The sequence below is a fragment of the Silurus aristotelis genome (assembly GCF_946808225.1).
Source record: "Silurus aristotelis genome assembly, chromosome: 3".
Lineage (NCBI taxonomy): Eukaryota > Metazoa > Chordata > Actinopteri > Siluriformes > Siluridae > Silurus > Silurus aristotelis.
The window spans coordinates 10,588,883-10,613,185 of record NC_139576.1 but is presented as its reverse complement, the minus strand read 5'-3'; the positions used below and the strand labels follow the sequence as shown (position 1 = coordinate 10,613,185).

General features: G+C 38.1%; 1 protein-coding gene across 5 annotated transcripts in view; it reads right to left on the bottom strand.

Moving 5' to 3' along the window:
* The window catches only part of il1rapl1a (interleukin 1 receptor accessory protein-like 1a), a 202,291-nt gene that overhangs the window by 6,000 nt on the left and 171,988 nt on the right, over positions 1-24,303 (bottom strand). For all 5 annotated transcript variants that reach the window (XM_083536983.1, XM_083536981.1, XM_083536984.1 and 2 more), the window contains exons 7-9: positions 8,515-8,647; positions 4,120-4,265; positions 3,287-3,433 (exon numbers count right to left, since the gene is read on the bottom strand). In XM_083536983.1, the coding sequence (XP_083393109.1) occupies positions 3,287-3,433; positions 4,120-4,265; positions 8,515-8,647 (426 nt within the window). The remainder of the gene's footprint in view (positions 1-3,286; positions 3,434-4,119; positions 4,266-8,514; positions 8,648-24,303) is intronic.

Sequence of the window (24,303 nt, the reverse complement as noted above, 5' to 3'; positions counted from 1 at the left end):
TAATGTTCTTAAGCTTATTGTTTTGCTGAGATTGTATTTACATTTGTTTATTTATTTTGCTGAGATTATCTTAATAGACGTGCTCATTATGGTTCAAGTCCAAATCAATGATTGCCACTTAATTTTGAAATTTTTGACCTTCTTTGCACATCTAAAATAAGAAAAATATAAATAATTCTTATAAGTGGATCTCATCAATTTTGCATTACCACTGTTAACCATTGAAACTTCATTTAATGAGTTGGGATCAACTACGACAGGATAGGAGTTGGGAGTATACTTGCTACAAACAGCAATGAAATCTCCATCAGTGAACAGCTGATAACTTAATAATGAAATTATAATGGATGAATATCTGGTGTCTCCCAGAGAAGGATGGAATCCTTTTAAGTCTCATTCCTCTCAAGTATTTTTCTTGCTATCTTCATCTCTACCTTGCTTGTTAGGGCCAAATTTATAAATTTCAAATGCATATTCTCAATCTGTTTATTACTGTAAAACTGCTTTGTGACATTGTCTATCGTTAAAGATAAAAACTGATCTGAATTAATATTCAGTTCTTAATTAGATTAATCAATGGGCTATAAGTGTTTGATCATTAGTAATGTCATAATTATGCCTAAACACATACAAAACTAGCATGAAGGGGCTAAAAGTAAGTGCTAATTTATCTAAATTTCTCTGAAGAAGAAAATGTAATCAGCAGTGTTGTAAAGTCATAGTGTATGAAAACATTACATGAGCAAAAGTGTACTTATAATGAATATCTGCATGTCTGTGATTGGGCTGTATCTATACTAACTGTTCTATTATTCAGTTTAATGGCACAACTGCAAGTATGAAGAGGCTTTGCTCACTGCTACCAACTCAAAAGGCCCACAATGTCTTGTAACGTTAAACCTTCATTTTAAAGTTGCATAAAATGAAATTGGCTTCCAAATCATCTTTATCTAGCAAGCTTTTATGCTTCAAGCCAAAGGATATTTTCCCATATGGCATATTTTCAGATGATCCTCTAGTGCAGGGGTGGCCAACCAGTCAGAGACTGAGAGCCACATTTTTTACTGTGTTACCGAAAAGAGCCACTTCATACACATGGGCACACATGAACATCACCCATCCCTTCCTCTTACACACACACACACACACACACACACACACACACACACACACACACACACACACACACACACACACACACCTCTGCTCAGCCAGATTTATTGTAAATGTCACACACCAACATAATGACAGAAATTGACTCCTACAGTACTAAGACCACAGGACAGTCATTTTCGACAGTCTCACACACAAACTCTTAGTTTAACCAAGTCCACAAACAAAAATATAATAATTTACAATAGCGTTTTTCTTTTACTATGCATGTTACTTAGTCGGACTTTTGAACAATCCCCTTCAAATCTGCTTCGTATTCCGTTGTTGCCACTCGAAGCAATTCTTTCACATGAGTGTCAGTCAGAACAGATCGAGGCTTTGATTTCACGTGTTTCAGGGTAGAAAACAAGGACTTTGTTTGTGGGGTTTTTTTTATGTGCGTGTTCACTTCGCTTGAGTTCAATACGGTATTTATGTCAAATGCGCATGTGTGTGAGATGAATATACCGCAGGGGTGGGCAATTAATTTTTACAAGGGGCCACATGAGAAACCTGAATTGTGTCAGAGGGCCAAACCAACGATAATATTTTAGGGATGCACCGAAATAAAAATTCAATTCAAAAGTCAATGAAATCCATCATTTTTTGTGTTATGCCTTTTGCCTTGGCACCATCACTGGAAAACTTTCCTGTCTTTTCAAAAACGTCCTCTACAGACGGAGTGCGCATGCTCGGATTGACTACTTTTCTTCGCCGCGTTCTTCTCATATTTAGAAGGCAATCGGGATGTTTGGATTTCGGGTGATAAATTAAACTCGTTTTGGAGAAACTCTTTGCAGATACACCCCCTCTTGAAATTTCAGCATTGCATGTTTTGCAAATCGCTATCCGCACACCGCAGACATGTTGCTCTTATCCAGATAACCGTGTGCTGGCTGCGCTTTTTTTATTGCGCCATTACAATTGTGTTTCGTCTGATATACCGCAAAGTTTTCCAGTAGGGGCAAGCTCATTTAAGTCTTAAAATACCGTATTGAACTCAAGCGAAGCGAACACCGTCATTAAAAAAAACAAACTTCGATATGAACGTAAGAGACGCATGAAACCAGCCAAAGAGCCGCATGCAGCTTGCGAGCCGCGGGTTGGCCACCCCTGCTCTAGTGATACCCACAGTGAAATATCCCGGTGTGGTTTTACAAAATGTAAGCATTTGTAGAACCTGACTCATTTGACCAGATTAGTGAAATGGAACTATACACACTGTTAAAGTCAACTGTTCATTGTTAGTCAGTTTACTAGTAACTAGTGAATTAATAATTGTAATGAAATCAATTGTATATGTACAGTTTATAACTGGAGACATTTCTTGTTAACAGGCTAACACTTTGTAACAAAGTGAACAAAGGTCCTATTGTAATAACTAAGCAAGCTCAGGCATTTTGCACCAGAAGCAACGCATCAAAGATGTCAAGATATCGAGAACTTCTGCATTGGACTTGTCAAGTGAACACAGTGCATTGATTTCCGTACTTTCTCACTGTGAATAAACTTGTCTGTAAACTTTATCCTGTTTTTCTCATTAATACTGTAGATGTCACATACGGTTTTAAACTGTGGCAACACTATGTAGACAAAAGTTTGTGCCACTCATTTGTATGTGCTTTTTGATCCTCCTGTTCCCTTTTGCTGTTACAATAATCTCCACTCTTCTGTGAAGTTATTTCCCATTTTTTTGTGGAGATTTGTGCTGATTCATTTAGGTAATGACATCACATCCAAACACACCCTACACAACTGTATGCCTCAAACTTTGTGGTAGAAATTTGTGGAAAAACAACGCATGGCTGGAAAAGTCAGGTGTCCCAATACCTTTGTCTATATACTGTATGTGTTCAACAATTGCTGTAGGAAGGCTATAAATATAGGCTATAAATAAACCTAATTTTGCTGCTCCTAGTGCCTGCTCCTATTTTTATTTGGCCCAGAGAAGCCCTCTGTTGGGGTTTATTTATAGCTTGTCATCTAAAATTAATATAAAATCTATACCAAGTTAAGTACCTCGAACCAAGTTTAAGACACTTCCCATCGTTTCTCTCTCCAAACTGTTATGCCCTAGTCTGTCCATTGGGAGGCACTATTGAACCATTATGTCTAACATGCGGCCTTTGTTTACCTCCATCTGAGTCCTCCCCTCCGAAGTGATGTCTGTAGCAAAGCAGCAACTCGATCCTGTAGCATTTATACACAGAGAGCAGCAGAACAAGCAGCAGCAAAATGGCTCCTAATCCTCCAGCCAGCTCCATCGTATACATCAGCTCGACTGAAAGCGGGAAATGGGAGAACAAAAAACAAAAGTGACACAAGCCGTTAGCTATACATGCTTTAACTTGTGCTGTTTTAAAGCTCCTGTAATTGTTTGCTACCCTCGTTTTAGAATTTATTCATGCAATATTATACAAATTGAAAAGCAGATAAAGATATTCTGCAGGAAAAGGATTATACTGATGAACACGCATTAGGATTTTAGATGACACAAAAAGAGGCTTCTGCATTGCACAATAGATCTAGTAAAAAAAAAAAAAAAGAAAATGTCAACGAGGCTCAGCTCATAGGTCAGGAGTTCAAAGAAAACGGAGTTACACATTTCAGTCCCTTTAGACCTGAGGGAAGTGTTGTGATGCTCATCAGCGAGCTGTACGTGCATGCACAAGTCGAGAGCGGAATATTTCAGATCTCCTGACACCGTCTCTTATTCTGAACTGCCATATGAAGCCGAGATGAGACGCCCTCAGAGCTGCTTGTGTTAAAAGAGAACGTTAAATGCTAATGCTTGCCTGAAGGAGACCCGCAGGAAGGTGATAAGGAATTAGAACTGTGTAAGAAATATATATATATATATATATATATATATATATATATATATATATATATATATATATATATATATATAGAGAGAGAGAGAGAGAGAGAGAGAGAGAGAGAGAGAGAGATAGAGAGAAATATTACCTTGTTTGCTGATCTGTATGCTGGCTTGGCGTCTTCCGTTCCCGTTCTCAGCATAACACGAGAAATTGCCCAGATCTCCCTCTTCCAACGAATCTATTGTCAATGTGATGGACATTTCCTGTTCTCCTAGGTGCTCTCTGATGGTCCTGTCAACACAGAGCCCAAGACAAGAGTGACACTTAAGAAATTTCGATGAGATCTCCCTTTTCCGAATAAAGCTTCAGAATGACATGTTGCGGTGGTCAGGGTTGTAGTTTAAGACCTATTTCTCTTTCACTGTGTTAAACACCACTGTTCAACTCAAAGAAACAAGTAAAGATTTAAAAAAAAAAAAAACACCCTTCTCACGGCTGAATAATTTGCTCAAAAAACCTTACAAAATGCTGATTTTGCCGGTCTATAATTAATGGCAAATGCATTTATTTGCGTTATTAATCTAATTTTACGGTCACATTTCCCCTGCATTAACCAAAGACAATCAATGGCGAATTGATTCAGTTCTAGCCGTGGAAAAACCACTTTGCAAGTCATTAATTACTGTTTGTTATGGTTGTTGCCACGCAGGTTGATTGTATAAGCTTTCTCATATCGCACACCGGTTTTGTAAATTGGGTATAACGGGAAAATCTGATGACTGATGAGCTCCTGAAACATAATGGGCACCAAGGGGCCAAGCAGATACTGTTGTCCTTTTTCAACACTGTTTACTCCAACAATAGAAGTCGATACCGGGAGTCCAGCAGAAAGCTGCAGGATGAGCTTTATATTCGGAAATCTATATCTTGGAAAGATACCAAACGCCTTAAGTTTTTTCAGATGCAGTCTCAGAAGGCATGTTAGAGAGATATTGCGTGTCACCTAAACAGTTCAGAGTAAATCGAGTAAAACAAGAAAAACAATATATAATCCTTCTTAATATCTGTAATAAATCCAGAATATGCAAGAACACTGGTGTGTCAGGCTAAGCAGAAACCCTACTAGGTCAAGCAGAAAGAATAATTTTGGCGCACAGTTGAAGGAAGACTAAATAGTTCGATGGTTACTTATTCAAATCAAGATCTCACCGAGATCAAATGACATTACATGTAATGAGCAGCTCGTGTTTAAAAAGCCACAAATGTCACAGAAATATTACTTTTCTCGCACAAGGGAATTCACAAATGTCACGAACAATTACATTACACATGGGGATATTCAGATTTGCATAATATGTCATACTAAATAAACACAATCGAATATGAATATTTTCTAGTTTTCATTAAAACCAGATTGTTGCTTAACATTTGAAAAGGTTTTGAATCTGAAGGAGGATGAAATAAAAACGTTCGGCATCTATTCTTCTAAGAAAACTTCTACTTATGTCTTACTCGTGCCAAAGTTATAATGAGAGTCCGTTGCCATGCAGTGCTTGACAGCAGTATTGAAGGGTTGTTGTTTTTTTTAAGCACGTCTATTCGACACCCTCCACATCATCATAAAATGGAAGACGGCTCTGTTTATTAGAAGCCTTTGGCAATGTAAGAAACATCCTGTCAAAAGATATCAAAAAAAGCACACAGGGGAGAGCAGGGTAAGATGAGCTGAGGTCCAGAGTTATGATGATTTTAGAAATGGAGTAGCAGGAGCAGTTACAGATAAATTACTGTTTTATTGGTGTACTTGCAAACTATCATGTGGGAGCTGAAGAAAGCATAGGCGCTCGCTCTCTCTCTGTGTGTGTGTGTGTGTGTGGGTGTGTGTGTGTGTGTGTGTGTGAGCCTAACTGTGGCCTATACAGCATAGTACTTTATGTTTAAAATTAACTAAATGCTTGCCCTACAACTCTTCTATTTGATGTATTGAAGCTTTTATTTTTATTATTTTCCCCTAAATTCAAAGTCAAAATAAAGTAGTTAGACATAGGATTCTCTGGCCTAATTTATTTTCATCTGTTTATTGGATTCATTGGATTAATTTATTCCATCAGCATTGTTGTGTTACAAAGTGAGATAAAGGCAGATGCACATAATGACATTTTTAATGCAACTACACAAAAAAGATTGTGTTAAAAACCCCTACAAATTTACATGAAACATAGACAATAACAAAAAATCCCAAATGACAACAACACCCATGGAAAGACAAAAACAATATAATGAGAAAACACAGACTCCAGAAGTTACATAGTGACACTAATTAGGTGAAACAGAAAACAGGAGTGTGTCCTATGTGTTGCATGTGACTTGGAATATAGAGCTGCAGTGCTGCAGGTCCATAATCATGACAGACCATCCATCATAATTTTCTGACCCTTTAACAAAAAAAAACATAAAACACTTTTTATTCTATAAGATGCTGCAGAGTTGCTATATGTTGTTGTATTAATTAACATATCCCTGTAAAACCTGTGCAAGACTATTGAGCAAATATTTAAAATAATACCGTTCATTTAAAACTTGGCTATATGTCATAACGGCCCCAAGTGAATTGTCATCAAGGACACTTAAAAAAATAAAAAAATACCCTCACTACCACTAGTTCCACTTGGGTGGAAAATCTGTAAATAGCCCCCATTATAGGGCAGAAACTGTGCACTTCTGAGATAAAGGCTGTCCCAGACTGAAGGCAGCATGAGTCAGCTGTCTTCTAAAAGACCTTATTTTAGCCACATTTAACGCCAGCCTTGCACGTATCCCCAAAAGAGATATTATTATTATTATGCTATTATTAAAAAATGCTTTTAAAATGTAGGTTAACTTCCTGTCTCAGGATGTTTTTTTTTTTCTTGGCTGTAAAATTACATAAGTGTGTGCTTGTCAATTAGTCATTTATGTAATTAAATGAAGCTAGGAAGAGTAACCCAACCTGGAAAGCATGGTATGTAGAGAGCGTTCAGCTTACTATTTACTACCTTATTTACAGACCCAGGCTTTTCCTTTATCTAAGGTATATGCAATATAAATCCATTTTTGCCACATATGCAGTGTAGAATTTAAATGAAGCGTTTACATTTACGGCATTTAGCAGGCACCTTTATCCAAACTTAAGATACCATCAGCCTAAAAATCTTTTAAAAAGAATTATAGCTCTTTTTTTTTTTTTTTACATTTTTATAAACATAGACAAAGACAAAACAAACATCGAAAAGTGTTAGTTTAAGTGTTTCAGGAAGAGGTATGTCTTCACCCATTGCTTGAAGATAGCCAGTGACCCATTCCACCACTGTTCTCTGTTCCAGAACAGAGAAGAATCTTGATGTATTCTTCCCCTGACAGAAGGTTTGACCAGTCGAGCAAAAAAAATAAACACATACACCGCAGTACAAATACCAATATAAAATCATCAGCTGTTAACCATTAATACCAGTACCAATTTTTTTCTATTACATGCATTCTCATCAAACTTTAAAAGAATTGTGCAGAAACTTATTTAAATTGAAATGCTCAATGACATCCTAATGGTCCCTATTGGAGTCCAGTGGATTCCAGTGATTTGTGAGTTGCCAAATGGTGCTCCTTACTGCTCCTTAATTGTATCCACTAGACATAATCTTCGCCCAATAAAAGGCAGCAATTTTTCAGAAACCTACAGGGTTATACATTACAGTTGCTAGTAAAACCAATACAATTCCCAATCGAAACCATTAAAACCATTACAAATCCTCTCAGGGTTTCTACTGTGTTTGTTCCAGCAGGGGAAATAATTTATACAAGTAATTTAACATTACAGTATCATAAATGTGAACATGTAATAAGCTTAGTCACATATCCACGACAGACCACTTGTCCTCTTTTCCTGCTGCTCAAGGCTGTCGGAGATATGGCATACGCTGCTGAAGGGAAGGTCATGGCCGACACTGCCAAAGCTGAGAACTCACCCACTTTCCCTTCTGCTAACTGCCCTGAGCATGTTAGCACACAGCAGGCCAGTGACCTGATGAGGCTGCCTGCCTTTCCCATTGTGGGAAAAGAAAAGTCAGGCCAGAAATACTATACATTATAGGTAATTTTCTCGTTTTGAAATCGACTTTATTCTAAAGCGTCTCCCAGCATGGGGGCTTCATCTAAGCCCAGAGAAGCAGTACTCTGTCAAGAGTCCTAATGGCAAATCTATTGCCACTTTTAAACAAAAATTCAATTCCAAGATTTCCATACACGTTTTTTCAAATGCGGAGGAACTACTAATACCCGTATACAAGATACGTCCGATATGGATTGTGATGTTTCTTTATTGTTGTGTGATCTGGAATTTGTTACTGTATTTATGTTTTTAGTGGAACAGTTGAAAGGCCGTTTAGATCAACTCACTTGGCCAAATTCGAGCAATCTGATGTTCTCTTTTCAAGCATTTACCATGGTTTACACTCTCTAAAGTGTGTGATCTACTGTATAAATGGTCTAAAGTCGGATCTCCCACCTGATATCGCTCTCCCGGATGCGACTCTGGTCCATGTCCTCGATGAACTTCTCACCCTTCATCCAGTACACGAGTGGGCTGACATCGCCGCTGTAGCCGAAGAATGCGCGGCATGTCAAATTGACCGAAGCTCCTGCCGAGGGCACGCAAAGACACATTTAGCATTCACTCACATGTGCTCAAGTATCACATCAGACCTGTGCAGAGTCAACATCAAAGACACCATGCTTGCACGCTGGCACGGATGATGGAGGTGGTTCTCCAAGGCATTGTCAGTGCCACTGAGGTGCCTCCAAATGATTAAAAATTCCAATGACTTTTACGCCTTGTTGTTCTCACTGATATCTCCATTTTTTTTTCAAATGCACCGAGATTCGCCTCTGTTGTAATGTGCCGGGGTGGCGATGTCTACTCTTCAGAACTGAAGCACTCAGGTGTTACACACTCATCTAATGAGGTCAAGCTCCGCAGCTCATTAGAGACGCTGTGTAGAAAGCTGCTTTTAGACTGGCAAATTGGATTTTTTTTCCCACATGTCTTCTATGCATCTGATGTTTCCTTTCAATTCTAATCTGCAAAAACTTGCATCTAAGCTGAGCTTTTAAGTCCGGGCAATTTTTTTCAGATTTCTTTAAGAGCTCTACCAGCCACTTAACTTCTATATATACACAATACATACAATTCTTTTGCACAGGCACAATATCTTCTATATCTTCATATTTTCTTTTATTTGCATTGATCGTCTGATCTTTATACCAATTAAATCAAGCTTAACTTCACTCGTAACTCATCTAACCCACTCTGAGCTTATCGATGAGTCTGACTAACATGCATGCCTTCCTCCACGCCCCCGCTCCCCTCTCCCTTGGGGGATGATATTGTGTGTCAGCAGTGATGTCAGGAGCATCGGTATGTACAGTTGAGAAGCAGTATTCAGATCTCACTGGGCCAATCAGGGGCCCAACCTGCCACCATCATTTAAACCTCTAGTCAGCTCTGTGACAAGCAGGCACTCATTAAAACTCTTTCCTGCTATATGGGCAAAAAAACTCGACTGGTGAGCTTTAGGGAGAGTGGGCCTGGGTATACTGGGTGCATGTTGTGTTTAAAATGTATTTGAATGGGTCTATTACACTGGTGATGAACAGCGTTTTGCTTTCAGAACAATTTCCTTTCTACTGCTTTCAGAACATTTTGACTTTAACTGCTTTTAGAATGGATTTATTTCAACTGTTTTAGGAACCATTTTATTTCTACTGCTTTTAAAATAACTTCTTTCTACTGCTTTTATTTCTACTGCTTTCAGAACAATTCAATTTCTACCGCATTTCGATTCATTGTATTTCTACTGCTATTATTTCTACTGTTTCTACATTTCTAAATTTTTATTTCTGCTGCTTTATGTCTACTGCTTTCAGAACAATTTCATTCTATTTCTACTGCCTATAAAACACTTTAATTTGCACTGTATTTAGAATGGTTTTTTATTATTATTATTTATTTCTACTATATTTAAAGGTTATTTTTTCTATCATTCTATTTCCACAGTTTTTAAACTGTTTTGTGCTTTCAGAATGATTTCATTTTAAACTGCTTTCAAAATGGTTTTAATTCTAACATTCTATTTCTATTGATTTCAAAATGGGTTTATTGCCACTGCATTTAAAATGGTTTCATTTCTTTATATATATATATACTGTATATATACACACATACATGATTTACACCATAGTGCTGCTGCAATCTAGAAAATGATTGCTCACTTCTAAGCTAATTAAAGCACTAACTGATTCTTCTTCTTCTGATTCATTGTTGTTTCTAATTAACAGAGCAGTGCACTCTGACGGCAACGTGTTGCCTTTTTAACCAAGAAAGACATGATCAAATATTTATTTATATTTATAAAAAAAAATCTTTTTTTTTTACAAATCTTACTTGCTTTCCTCAAAAGAGAGAACAGGCTTTACAGCTGATATACAGCTGATGTAATATCAGTGACTATTTCAGCTCACCAACCTAAATGGATAAAAAATAGACAGTGGGCTTCAATTAACATTAGTAAGCATTGGCAAATTTGCTTAGAGGAATGAAATATTTTGGTACATCTTGTTCTTGGTAAATAGTCAACTTTTGGAGCACATCACACATCCATGTCATTAGTTTCTGTACTTTAATAGAGCAACGCCTGTATAATATTTTGCGATGTAAATTTCGCTAGATCTGTCATATTCTTCAGCTCATTTCTAAATACACTTTTTAATGGTTTTCTGTGTGTGTGTGTGTGTGTGTGTGTGTGTGTGTGTGTGTGTGTGTGTGTGTGTGTGTGTGTGTGTGTGTGTGTGTGTTTGTGTGTGTAACTGTGTAACTATGCAACACAACAAGTAGCATATGCATCAATGTTGGCAGGAAATTGGTAACCAGAGAACACACTAATTAAATGTGTGAAACTAGCCTCTACTTTTCATTCCAGCACTGCTGTTAGACCAGCGCAGCTTCCACGTGTATTTTATGAAGGACACGTTTTAATTAACTTTTAGTTAATTAAACCCAACTTTCAAACCAACTCGATAAGCTTGAGGTGCTTGTGAAAAGGAACATGGGCACAAGCAGCTGCTATGGACCAAATGGGCAATAAGATTACACGATTTCTACACTGTGTCCAGAACTGGTGCCAGCCAAATACGCTTAAGACAATTGTAAATACAATGCAAACGAAGAAATTAATTGTTACATCTAAGGCATTTGGCAGGCGCCCTTATCCAGAACCAACGTACACTTTTTTTTTTGTTTATACAATAAGCAGTTTTATAAACCACAGCCCACAGTGGTAGCTTGGTGAAGCTACTATTTGCTTTCATGGCCTTACGGTCAGAAGTCTAAAATCTTAATCACTGCGCTACCATGTAATAGTAAATGTAAGCAACTTGGACACTTGCAACCCATGATACTTGATGGACCCTTGATTGAAAGAGTGAGCCTTTTAAAATATTTGAAACATTTATAGATAATCTTTTTCTTTTTGATCAGAATATCTATCATGTTTTTTCAAAAATTCAATGCAGAGATTTTGTCTCTGGTAGTTAAATCCTTTTGATTTGAGTAAGCATTTGAAATGGTATCTTATATGGACCAAACTATTGGGACACCCTACTTTCCCAGCCATATGTGGTTCTTTCAAAAACTGCTATCGCAAAGCTGAAGGCACACAATTTTATAAGGTGTCTTTAAATGGAGGAGCATGACATTTTCCCATTACTTGAGCTAGGGGACCCAAACCTTTTCCAGCACCACAATGCCCCTATGCAGATAGCAAACTCTATGAAGATATGCTTTACATTGTTTGGAGTGGAAGATCTCCTGCTATAGAGTTTTGACCTCAACCCTACTGAACACCTTTGGGATGAACTGGACTTTCTAAATCAATCTTCAATATAACTACATGGTATGGAAATCTGAGTGTCAAAATTGTGGTGAAAATAGTAGTTTGTAAAAAGAGGAAGAGCAACTGTAGGTACAAAACAGAGACCACTAAATGAGGTTTACACATTAATGGTTAAACAATGATTTGATTATTACAGAGCATTCATTCCATCTCTGTACTGTCAATGCCAGTTATTCCCTTCAAGGTGATGCTTTAAACAACCACAGATGAGAAAAAATATGTATCCATTCTCATGTGTGCCGAGTGCTGTTAGAATATCAAATCTATCAAATCAAGTCTAATGTGTGTGTGTGTGTGTGTGTGTGTGTGTGTGTGTGTGTGTGTGTGTGTGTGTGTGTGTGTGTGTGTGTGTGTGTGTGTGTGTTTGTGTGTTTGTGTGTGTGTGAATTTTTAATCTAAGATTTTAGATTTTTTTATCCTGATTTTTTAGGGGGGTTTTTATTGCTTGGTAAATTTTCCATTCCATGGCCAATACAAGTATTGGAAAAAAAAATGTACATTGAAAATACTATTTATTATTATTATTATATAAATATCATTGTTATAATATAATAAATTAATTATTATATAATATTATTATTACTAATTCTACTACTACTAATCACAATCATGATACTAATGTAGGAACAAGTGGTTGACATTTTTCTTTATTTCTTTTCTTCATGCTGTGGATCAATGAAAAGCTCCCTTCTACACTTCCATTCCACAACCATCTCTCATGTCTTTACACACCCACACCACAACGGACTCATAAACCATCAGCAAATCTTCAATCTCTGAACAACAATGCGACTTTCACCTCATGTCAGGATTGCTGTAAACTGAAGTTCCTGAGTGGTAAAAGGTCATTTACATCCAGTGTTCGTTCCAAAAATTCTGTGAACATTTTTCCTTTTCTCCTAGGCCTCACTAAACAATTAAGCTCACCTCTTAATGAGAATGAGCAATAATAATGAGGCTTATGACAGCCATCTTGAATTTCGGTCGTGTAGCCTACAGCACATGAACTCATTCAGTCAGAGGAGTGGCAAGTCTTCTATTTTACTCAAAGTTCTCCCATAATGACATAAATGTCTTTTAACCCTTTCAGGCATTGTGTGCACACTTTTGGACACTCAATTTAAAGCTATTAATAGGAACATATAAGAGCTCAATCACCTCCAAATCACTTTGAGCCCATTAGTCTAACCTAAAATGAACCATTATCCTGATTTCTCTTGCTCAGTATATAGACAGCGAGGGTTTGACTGCAGCTTGTCTCTGGTTTATCACTAAAATACTTTCTCAAATAAAAGAAAACATATATATGTGCCAGATTACATTAAACCCCCCTATTTATTTAAGAATCCATTCATGCATTTTTACCTTCAAATTCAGATACATCATACAGCAATTCTAAACTTGGTTTCTTTTGTCTCAGTAATGTTACAATACTGTAGGTAGTTTAATCATCTTTTCTGTTCATCCATACTGTATTTATTTTAACTTGAAATGATATTTGGAAAAAGTAAAACTAATTTCTTTAAAATCTTTTTTTTCTAACAATTTAAATATTTATTTTAAAAAACCTTTCAGCTGTTTGAAACTGAACATACATCATACAATAATCCTAAACTAGGTACATTTAAGATATACATTTTTGAATCATCTTTTTTACTCATGCTATTCCTAAAACATTTTCCTTTTACTGTATTTATTTAAATATATTTTTTAAAAGTTACTAGTTTTCTCAGTTTAAGTGATATTTAGAAAAAGTCAAATGTATTCATTTATTTGTTTGTTCTTTCTTTCTTTCTTTCTTTCTTTCTTTCTTTCTTTCTTTCTATCTATCTTTCTGTCTTTCTTTCTTTCTTTCTTTCTTTCTTTCTTTCAATTGTACCATTGGCCTTTTTTTCAATTTACCATCTATTTAAGTGATATTTAGAAAAAAGTCCAATTTCATTTAACAATGGTATATGTTTTTGCTTATCTATTTTTGATTCTTTTTTTTTTTTTTAAACGTCAAGAATCATAAAGGTCATCATGGCAATACAATAACAAAGAAGTAATTCTTTGTTTTGTCCTTTGTAAAGAATCAAGACCTGGTTGGAATGTACAGTAGAAGAATTATAAACGCAGATGAGTCTGAGAGTGATGCTCAGAGATCCCTGTTCTAGCACAGACCCATGACACTGTTTTAAATACATAAGACAGCCATGAGGGGGAGCTTGTACTCCTCACTGAGAAGTGTTAACTGTGGCTATATGCGTGTGTGCGTGTGTGCGTGTGTGTGTGTGTGTGTGTGTGTGTGTGTGTGTGTGTGTGTGTGTGTGTGTGTGTGTGTGTGTGTGTGTGTGTGTGTGAGTGTGTGAGTGTGTGTGTGTGTGTTTTGTGTGTGACATGCCAGTAATTCTCTGTGTGCTAAAGACTTTGCTGTCTGTTCTTCGCTCCATTTACCCACACAGCACAGTCACTGCTCTGACTGAGCAAACTCGAAAAGCTCTGGATTTTCACTTAACCATATAACACACACCACAGACACCCACAAGTGCTCTTATGCGCAAAACAATTATGCACTCATTACGTTAGACAAGAACAGAAGAAAAAAGGAGAGCGAGTGAAAAAAAGAAGAAACAAGAGAAACAAAGAGCAAGGGTTGGAGGGTGTAAAATACCATCCCATTTGCTTCACTGACTGTAGTGTGGTTTAAAGGGCTGTAATATTTGCTTCTATCTTTCTCTCTCTCTCTCTCTCTCTCTCTCTCTCTCTCTCTCTCTCTCTCTCCTTTTCTCCCTTTGTTCCATAGCCCTGCCCCTCAATGAGAAGCTTTAATTAGCTGCAAAGATATGCATTCTTGTGGAGCAGGTACTCTTCCACTCCTCTATTCATGCCCTGTCCTCCGCTGATCCCTTCTTTTCTGATGACATAATAGAGTCCCTGTCACAGCCTGCTTTACGCAGCCTCAACATATCGAGTAATAACCTCAATATTGGCCAGGTGAATGGGGAACATAGGCCCACTTTAGCTCCCATTCTAAAACACACACCTACTGCTCTTTTCTCGCTAAGCACCCTGCAGCTCTTCTCCATAGCCGGAATCGAAGACGAGATGCCCCACGCACAGGCAGACATCATTTCCCTCGAGAATTGGCTTCAATCTCCAAGATGAATCTAAAGTCAGTGTAATATAAGCACATCGGCGGGCCATTTCCCGTAGGCATTCAACCCACAGCCTCTTTAGCTCCCTCTCTCACTCTCTCATTCTCCTATTTTCTCTCAACCCCCCTTCCTCACCCCTCCACTCGCTCGTTCTCTCTCTCTCATTCGTCTCTCAGTGGGCCTGTCATCAAACCCTAGCTTCACGCGGGGAATTGAGCAGCGGGAGATCAGTCTCATACCACTCCATCCTAGTGCTCTAGATATGTTACACGGATTGTGTTGGTTTTTTTTTTGTTTCTCTCTTTTTTTTAAATTGAACTGGCGTTCATTGTTTCGCAGCCTCTCTTTGTGCATTACTTTATTTACTTTTGCTTAAGAACGGGGGCCCAGCTGAGGTCCCATCTGCACTGCGGCTTTGCACACACAAGCGGCAACAAGGACACATTAATTACTATGGGCTGCACTTAATTGTAAGTTCTACCTGCCAGGTTGAACGCAGGCAGTCACTATATCTTGAAGTCAGTTTCGTGAATTTCTTTTTTCATTTGTAATTAGAAACATATGTCTTTGTTTTTGTTTTTTTCCTTTTGCACAGTATATACAGCTGTTCTAATCTGTTTACGTTTTGTAAAATGTTGCCATCTAAAAACAATGCTCAACGATTTGCTCCCTATATTTTCTTTACCCCCCCCCAAGTTCAATAACATTCCTCCACCCGACATTTCATGAAACACCCTTTTATTTCAAACTCTCCATAAAAAAGAAAGCTTATCGCAGAGCTCCATGTAAGGGTCTGATGTCCCAATTTTGACCTGATACGATTGGATTACTCTTTGAGACTTCAGTCAGGGTACAAAAATAAGAAATGGCAGTTTGCTCGAGCATGTGTAACACTCACCATTTTCTGGATGACTGGCTGAGCCGTGCTCTGTGTCTCACTTCAACTCTGGGTGAGTTTCAGTGTATATGAGCATGTATTTGAGCATGCGGGTTTATATGTGTGTGTGTGTGTGTGTGTGTGTGTGTGTGTGTGTGTGTGTGTGTGTGTGTGTGTGTGTGTGTGTGTGTGTGTGTGTGTGTGTGTGTGTGTGCACGCCTGTGATTATCAACAAAAGCATATAGGAATCTGAATATGGTGTTCACAATGCACAGCGCTTAGTATTACACAAAGCAATGCCCATTATATTACACAATATACTGCATGTATAAAACAATAATTAATGCTGTTATTAAATTTGCTAAAACAAGTAAACACAAAGCACAGCAGTATAAAATACAATACTAAGAAATGGGGGTTCAACAGTTTTACAGAAAAAGAAAGAAATAGACAGAGTACTAGAAAGTGTGAATAAAAAAGAGGGATGCAGAGCAAAAACAGAGGCCAATTTGTTGCACTGAAACAGCAGTGTGTGTGATTGTGATGCTGAGAGAAGCAATAGATAAGTGCGACTCTTACACGTAGAGAATGTGCAGCCCTGAGCAGCGGTTCACATTATCCTCCATTACAGTGCACATTAGTCTCAGCTTCGCGCTCAGCCATTCACTCTGAAAGGTCATGCCAGAAAGTGCCAGCACCTGAAAGGTCATGTTGGCTCTGATAGGAGCATGTGCTTGATTAGAGCTACAGCCTCATGGGGCCTGAACAGAGAGACAGCAGAGGGTGAGACAGGGAACTGGGGGTTGGGAACGAGAGATGAGGATAAGAAAGGAACTTAAGGGTGAAACAGGGAATTGGTGAGATAGAAGGCTGAGAGCAAATAGCTCCAGGTGAGACAGGGAGATAAGGGAACGATGGGGAAGCGGAGGTGAGACGTGAAGCTGAAGCCAAAACAGGGGAATTGAGCGAGAGGCTGAGTCGTAGGTGAGACATTAGGTAAGTTAAAGAAATATAGAAAAGGGGGTTGCAGGGAGCCTTGGGTGATTTGTGGAGCTAAGATAAAGTTACATCTACAATAATAAATTTGAAAAATTTCCATGTACAAATTATCCACATTCACATTAAAGTTTAAAATTATTTTATTTTAAATTTAAATTATAACACAGTAAAACATAAGACGCTTTGAACTGCCTTGTTTTTGCCCGATGTTTATTTACTTTCCGGCTCTTTGAAACTTTGCGGCAATGTCGAGGAAAGGCACCGCCACATGATTCAAAATTCACCATCATATTCAAAAGCCTCTCTTTTCACAGTACTGCGATGTGCAAACAGCATTTTCAAATGTATCCACTTTAAAGAGCCTTTCCAAAAAGCTCTTTTGACCATAAAAAATGCCATCTCAGAGAAGAAAATGAGAAAAAATATGCGTTTTTCAAACAAAATCTAATTAGTGTGGACATGGACTTTTAAGAACCATAGGTAAGACAAATGTGTGGTGAGAAATCTGGGCATGAACTACGAACTGATTGAAAACAGCTAAAGAGCTAACAGTGAGACAGGCAGTTGATGATTAGATAAGGATTTATATATGACAGGAGGTTATGGGGTAAATCGGAGAAATAAGGGTGAGTCAAGTAAGTCAGAGGATTGAGTATGTGACAGGAAGGAGAGTGTGACTAGTGGCTGAGAGTGAGATAAGGAGCCTAAGGTAGACAGATGTGAAAGGAATCTGAGAATACTGAACTAAGACAGAGAAGTAGGCATGTGACACATTAAACCGAACGTAGTAAGTGTGAGATGGAAACTGAATATAAAGCAGGGACCCAAGAATGGCATAAAGTGGGTGGGGTCAATGGGGACAGGGTGTTCCAACTGGATCCCTGATGAACAATTCCAAGCCTAAACCAGATATTATGTAAATCTTTCTGGTGAGCTTACTGGAAAAAAAATATAATAACAATAATAAAAATAACAAGCATGTGCCTCTGTATTCCCATCTGTATTTGTATTTATTTAACTGTTCATCCTGAATAATGTATTCAAGTGTTCTTAGTTATATCTCTGCATCCATGGCTGAGCAAATGTAAAAAAAAAAAAAAAAAAACGGAGGGTTTTTCCAGATAAGCAGAAGCATCTCTGCTGTTTAAGCTACACGACACAATAATTCACTATCAACGCAGGTGCACTTGCCTGAGGGCAAAAAAGACACACTGTACAGACAAAAGTATTGGGACACCTGAAGTTTTCAGACATATGTGGTTCTTTTTCAAACTGTTACCACAAAGTTAGAGGCATACAATTGTACTTTTGTCTTTTTTAGCATTAACTTTTCCTTTCATTTGAAACCTGTTTCTCCGTTACAAAACCGCTGTGTACAAAGTCAGCTCCATGAAGATATGCTTTTAATGGGTCATAGTGTTAGATCTTCAGTGGACTGCTATAGAGCTCTGATCGCAACACTGCTGAACACTTTTTGGAGCACAGACTGCACCCCAGATCGTCCTCACCTCACCTACATCAGTACCTGAATTAATTAACACATTTATGGCATTTGGCAGATGCCCTTATCAAGGGCAACTTACAGCTCTACAGGCCTTGGTGGTGGTGGGATTCAAACCTGTGACCTTCCGATCCAAGGTCCAATGCCTTAACCACTGAGCTACTGAGAAAATTTAGTGAACCATCTTCCCAGAAGAGTGAGGGCTATTCTAACACCAAATAAGGGCTAAATGTGGATTGAGGTTTTTAAAAGCACATACAAATCTTATGATCAGGTGTCCACAAAGTTTTGTACACATAGTATAAGTGGACAGCGTTACTGCGCAATGTGTATATCACAAACATTACATTTATCGGTTATATGATTGTCACGTTACACAAGTGTCACAAGTTGCATCACACAATCAAATAATACTAATAAAATATCATACAGTATTTGCCTGATACGAGTACAACTGAGCAGCTTTGCAGTATTATGACACCTTATTGATGTCTCATGGTGGTCACTGTTTATAAACCTAGAAAACTCTATTCTTACAAAATGCCACTGTATGGGCTGGTTTAACTGATAGCGGGGAAAATGTGTGTAGTTACGAAGCTAAAAAAAATGGCACCTTAATGTATACTGTATATATACTGTATGTGTGCACTAAATAGTCACAGTGCTTTTCTTACCTTTTTTTTTTAACATATTAGGAATACGGATAGTCATTCTTTCTTATCTTTCTGTCTTGCTCTACGTGTCCTGCTCACCGTATCTGTTAAAATGCAGTGGTCGTCAAATTTTCACCATCAATCACAGCCGAGACACACTTTTGTATTAACTAGTGGCATGCGTGTGTGTGTGTGTGTGTGTGTGTGTGTGTGTGTGTGTGTGTGTGTGTGTGTGTGTGTGTGTGTGTGTGTGGCGCTTTCTGTAATGTTGCGGCCAACGTTGTGCAGGATCACTATTTATTTAGAGAAATTCCTTCATCTCCTGAGGAGGCCAGGCTGTTGCTAAGCAACAACAGTATTATTTTTGGAGAGTGTGATTAATATTAAGTGTCCTTTGAATAGCGCCACAAACACATACTCGCTGCTATTGGTGTGTGTGCCTGTGAATGTGTGTGTTGGCGTGTATGTAAAATGTGTGAGTATGTGTGTGTTTGCGTGTCCCTGTGCATTGTCATCTCTTAACTTTCTTCGAGAGGTAATAGAGAAGAGACTCGTTTGGGTTTAATTGAATTTTAATTTGATTTAAATCAAACGAACGCGGCACATGCGGGTGAGCGAGAGTTTTCCAGTGACCTCCCTCCTCCACTCTCCTGTTTTCATTTCGTCTTACTTGCTCTCTCTCTCGCCTTCACCATGACTCACATTTCACTGCCAGCAAATGGCTCCGGTGCGAGTTCCCTTTTCTATTTTCTCTCTTATGGACCACAACCATGTCTCTTCTCTTTTCTTTCCGTCTTCCTTTTCTTTCCTTCCCTTTCGGTGCTATTTATTTTCCTGCTGAAGCTTTTGTGTGGTTGTGAGTTTGTGTGATGGTTCTCTCTCAGCAGAATATTGCTGCAGGCATGATGCAGTGTGCGATATTGATTCTGCATGTATAAAATCCTCATCCACATACCGAGAGCTTCGCATGAGCGTCTAAAAAACATTTAAAAACACAAATGTTTTAAAGTGCAATAGATCTTGGCATGTGAACGATAGCAGGAAGGAGCTACTGTGCAAATGGAGACATTTCCATTGATTCATTTTGCAGATAGTTTTTTCCAAAGTACCACACAAATAAGGCCGAACACAACCCAAGCATACAGCCTGAGGTTTAAGGGCCTCGCTCAAGCGCCCAATAGTGACTGTCTGGCTGTAGTGGGATTTAGACTTACATCGAGCAGGGAACCTTAACCATAGAAGTACCACTTTATTCCAATTTGGGGGAATTTTTCCAACTTTTTCCTTCACTATGTGTTGTTAAATTGTTCCATTTCACTGGCTGTCTATGGTGTTGATTAAATAAAAAAGTCTCCTAAGAGTTTGTTGACATTTATATTTAATTCAGTCTTTGAGCTGCCTGCAGACAAAGAAATAATGTTACTAGAAAAAAAGGGCTTCCTGTTCACCTGTGACCATCTCATTTCATCTCATCTCATCTCCTTTCTAAATTGAACCAATTAAAAATGCCCTAACAAGTAAATTGCTGCCATTGTCTGCCATCGCCACAATATTTCACACTGGGGGTCGAGTTACCCAGATAAAGGTGGGATCATCAACTTACTGATATTTAAATCAGAATTATAATATCATATTCCAGTTCTCACATCAGCTGAAAGGAAAAAACATCCATTCCTTTTCTATCCCAGGGTCCAGAAGAAAAAAAAAGTAGATCAGGAACATCAAGCCAATTAGGACAAGCTGATGTCTCTACTTGCCTGTCAATCATCTTAAATTTAGAAAGTTATATTGTTGAGCTTGCCTTTGGGAGGTCTCGATTTAATAGATACACATATGTTGTTGGGGGTATTTTTGGGTGATTGAGTTGTATTAGACTTTTTTTCAGCTAGTTTTGAACAAAACCAATGACTATGCATTCATGTTTACTTTCGTAAAATCGATTCTTTAGTCTTTTTGACTAGTTGTAGTCTTGGTTGTAATGAAACCTACTTCTAAAAATCTTATGCCTTTCTAAGAGTATAATCATGAGCCTACTAGATTATTTCACAAACAAATATTATCTTATTAATTTAATTCTCAATCAAGTAAGAAGAGTATAGCACTAAACTACTGTAGATGGCTTTCCCGCTTTATTACTAAATGTATAAGGAAATGGATATCTCCATTTACTTATACATTTAGTAATATGACATGCAGTGAAAAAGCATTTCAGTGCATGTCGTACTCTGTATGTATGTGTATGTGACAAATGAAATTTTATTTGATTTGATTATATTAAAAATAATCTCTGCTCCACTGTACAAAATAGCTTCATAAGCATTAAAGTAGTTAAATATAAAAAAAACCGATACACTATATGGAGTATAAAGTATTAGAACACTTGATTTTTCCAGTCGAATATGATTCACAATTATGAAGTTTGTTTTTGGATGAGCTAGCATTCATTTTTTCCTTCACTTGAATTAGGAGCCCCGAACCTGTCAAAGCATGACGATGTCCCTGTATCTGTCCCAACTCTATTGGGTATATATGGATTGAAGTAAAAGATCTTGGGTGGCCTGCTATAGAGCTGTGAACTTTACACTACTGAACACCTTTGGGATAAATTGGAATGCACTCACTTCAAAATCAAGAACATCTTCCCAAAAGAGTGGAGGTTATTATAACCATCAATGGGAACTAAATGTGGAATGGAATGTTCACAAAGTACATACGATTCTTGTGGTCAGGTGTAAACAAATTTTGGTCCATATAGTGTATATGGAGCAGAGAAACATTTAGGTTGGATGCTACAGACAAAGACCAAACTAAATTTTTTGTGGGTTATTTTGATTGAAAAAAAACTAAATTATACACCATATGGTATTAGCCTAATACTATTTTACTGCACTATAGAATCAGCACCTCTTCACGCACCACCCAAGTAATACTTGGTCAGCGGTGGTCCTTAATTGGCTGTGGTTTACTGGAGTATGAGATAAGGGAAAAATTCGAATGTGCATAGTAATTGTGTACCTGTATGCCTTTGGAAAACAGAGCAAATGAGTTTAGGGAAAAGATAGACGCACCTAATAAACCAGCTCTCCAAAAATTCAACCAGCTGTGTGCCATTATTACTTGTATTATATTAAGCTTTGTTACAAGCATATAGGGCAGCTTTAATAATTTTGTTGATCTTTTGTGAGCTAGGTTTCCTCGCTCACAGTCCTTTCTACTGAAATGCCCCCCAGCTGTCACTCATCCTGTCAGTCACAGCTGAGACATATTTCTGCATTAACTACTGGCACACATGCAGCTCTTTCTGTGATATTGTGGCCAATATTGTTCCCTGTTCATGATCACAATTTATTTGCAGAACTTGGCACACCTGGATCAATTTAAAATGAAATTCTTATTGTGTTTGTTGCAATATATTTTAAATTGCTATTAATACAATCCTTATACAATAGGGTCCAGGGTATAACATTATGGCATTATATGAGTGTGTTTAGAACTGTGTCTGTAATTAGGTTTAAATCTGTACAGGGATTGAGCAGCACCAGAAGTAATTTTGGATGAACCCTGTATTCATGGGAACACTGGCGTGGAGAAAAAAAACGTATACATCAGAATTAAGATGTGTTTATCTTCGAACACAGTTATTATTTTTTTTTGTACCTGCCTGTAATAATTTTTTTATCTATTTAGATCTGATTCCTCAATTCAAAACTGCCTAACCTTCAGCTTAAACCACGGTGACCAGGCATGACTGATGTACGTATGTCTGTTTGTGATGTAAGCATGAAACCTGCACCTTTCATGCTCATGGGCTTCGGGCTCACACACACGTCATATAAATGTAAAAACCATTTTGCATGCTAATTTTTTCTCCTGCACTCGAGGGGATTCCTTTCCAGATTAGATCTAGTCTCAAATAGACACTGATTCAGGCAAGCTTTTTGAAAAAAAAACCCCCAACAAACAAATGAAACCAAAAAAATGCATCTTATTCTTATCTATATTTGCTTTTAACATGCCAATTGTTAAAGCTAAACAATGCATTCGCAAACCTACTGTATAATTTGCTATATGTGCCTTAAAATTTGTACTGAGTGACAACCTGAATGCAGTTTTGACTACCCGGTTGTGTGTGTGTGTGTGTGTGTGTGTGTGTGTGTGTGTGTGTGTGTGTGTGTGTGTGTGTGTGTGTGCACATGCATGCAAGCACGTGCAACAGCAAGCTCTCCCTGGCGGCCACTAATAATGCTATGATGGGTTCAGCCAAAGCTCATTCTCTCCATCATTCAACTCCAAAAATGACTTATCTCCAGCGTTCATTTTTCATTCCTTAATACCAAGGCACAGAGTGCAAAGTTTATTATATAATGCCAGTCTATTACCCTCACAGCAATAAATGTTCAGATTTTAACCAGAGAGTTATATGGCAGAGAAAGAGAGAGACTGAGAAAGAGAGAGAGAGAGAAAGAGAGAGAGAGAGAAAGAGAGAGAAAGAAAGTGCTCTTACCAGCATTATACAGCTGACAAGGAGCACTCTGCTTTCATACAACTCTGAATGTCCTGGTGTATGAGTCAGTGCAGAGCCACGCCAATTATTCGCTAATTCTGTCGTGCTTCTTCTCCCTCCAATGTCTCTTCGAACCTCTTTCTCCCTCTGTAATCCATTGCTCTGTGTAATTAGATGTCACTGGGAGCTTACACCTATTCTTATCTGAGGTAGGGAGAGGTTTTTGTGTGCATGTGTGTGTGTGTGTGTGTGTGTGTGTGTGTGTGTGTGTGTGTGTGTGTGTGTGTGTGTGTGTGTGTGTGTGTAGGTGTGTGCTTGTGTGTGTGTGTGTGAGAGAGAGAGAGAGAGAGAGAGAGAGAGTGTGTGTGTGTGTGTGAGAGAGAGAGAGAGAGAGAGAGAGAGAGAGAGAGAGTGTATATGTGTGTGTGTGTGTGTGTGTGTGTGTGTGTGTGTGTGTGTGTGTGTGTGTGTGTGTGTGTGTGTGTGTGTGTGTGTGTGACAGAGAACGCAAAGCCAGAAAATGGACAGGCATACGGTGGGACAGACAGAACCACACACACACACACACACACACACACACACACACACACACACACACACACACACACACACACACACACACACACACACAAACAGCTCAGATTCAGACCAACGACTGGCAGTGCCAGAGGCATCA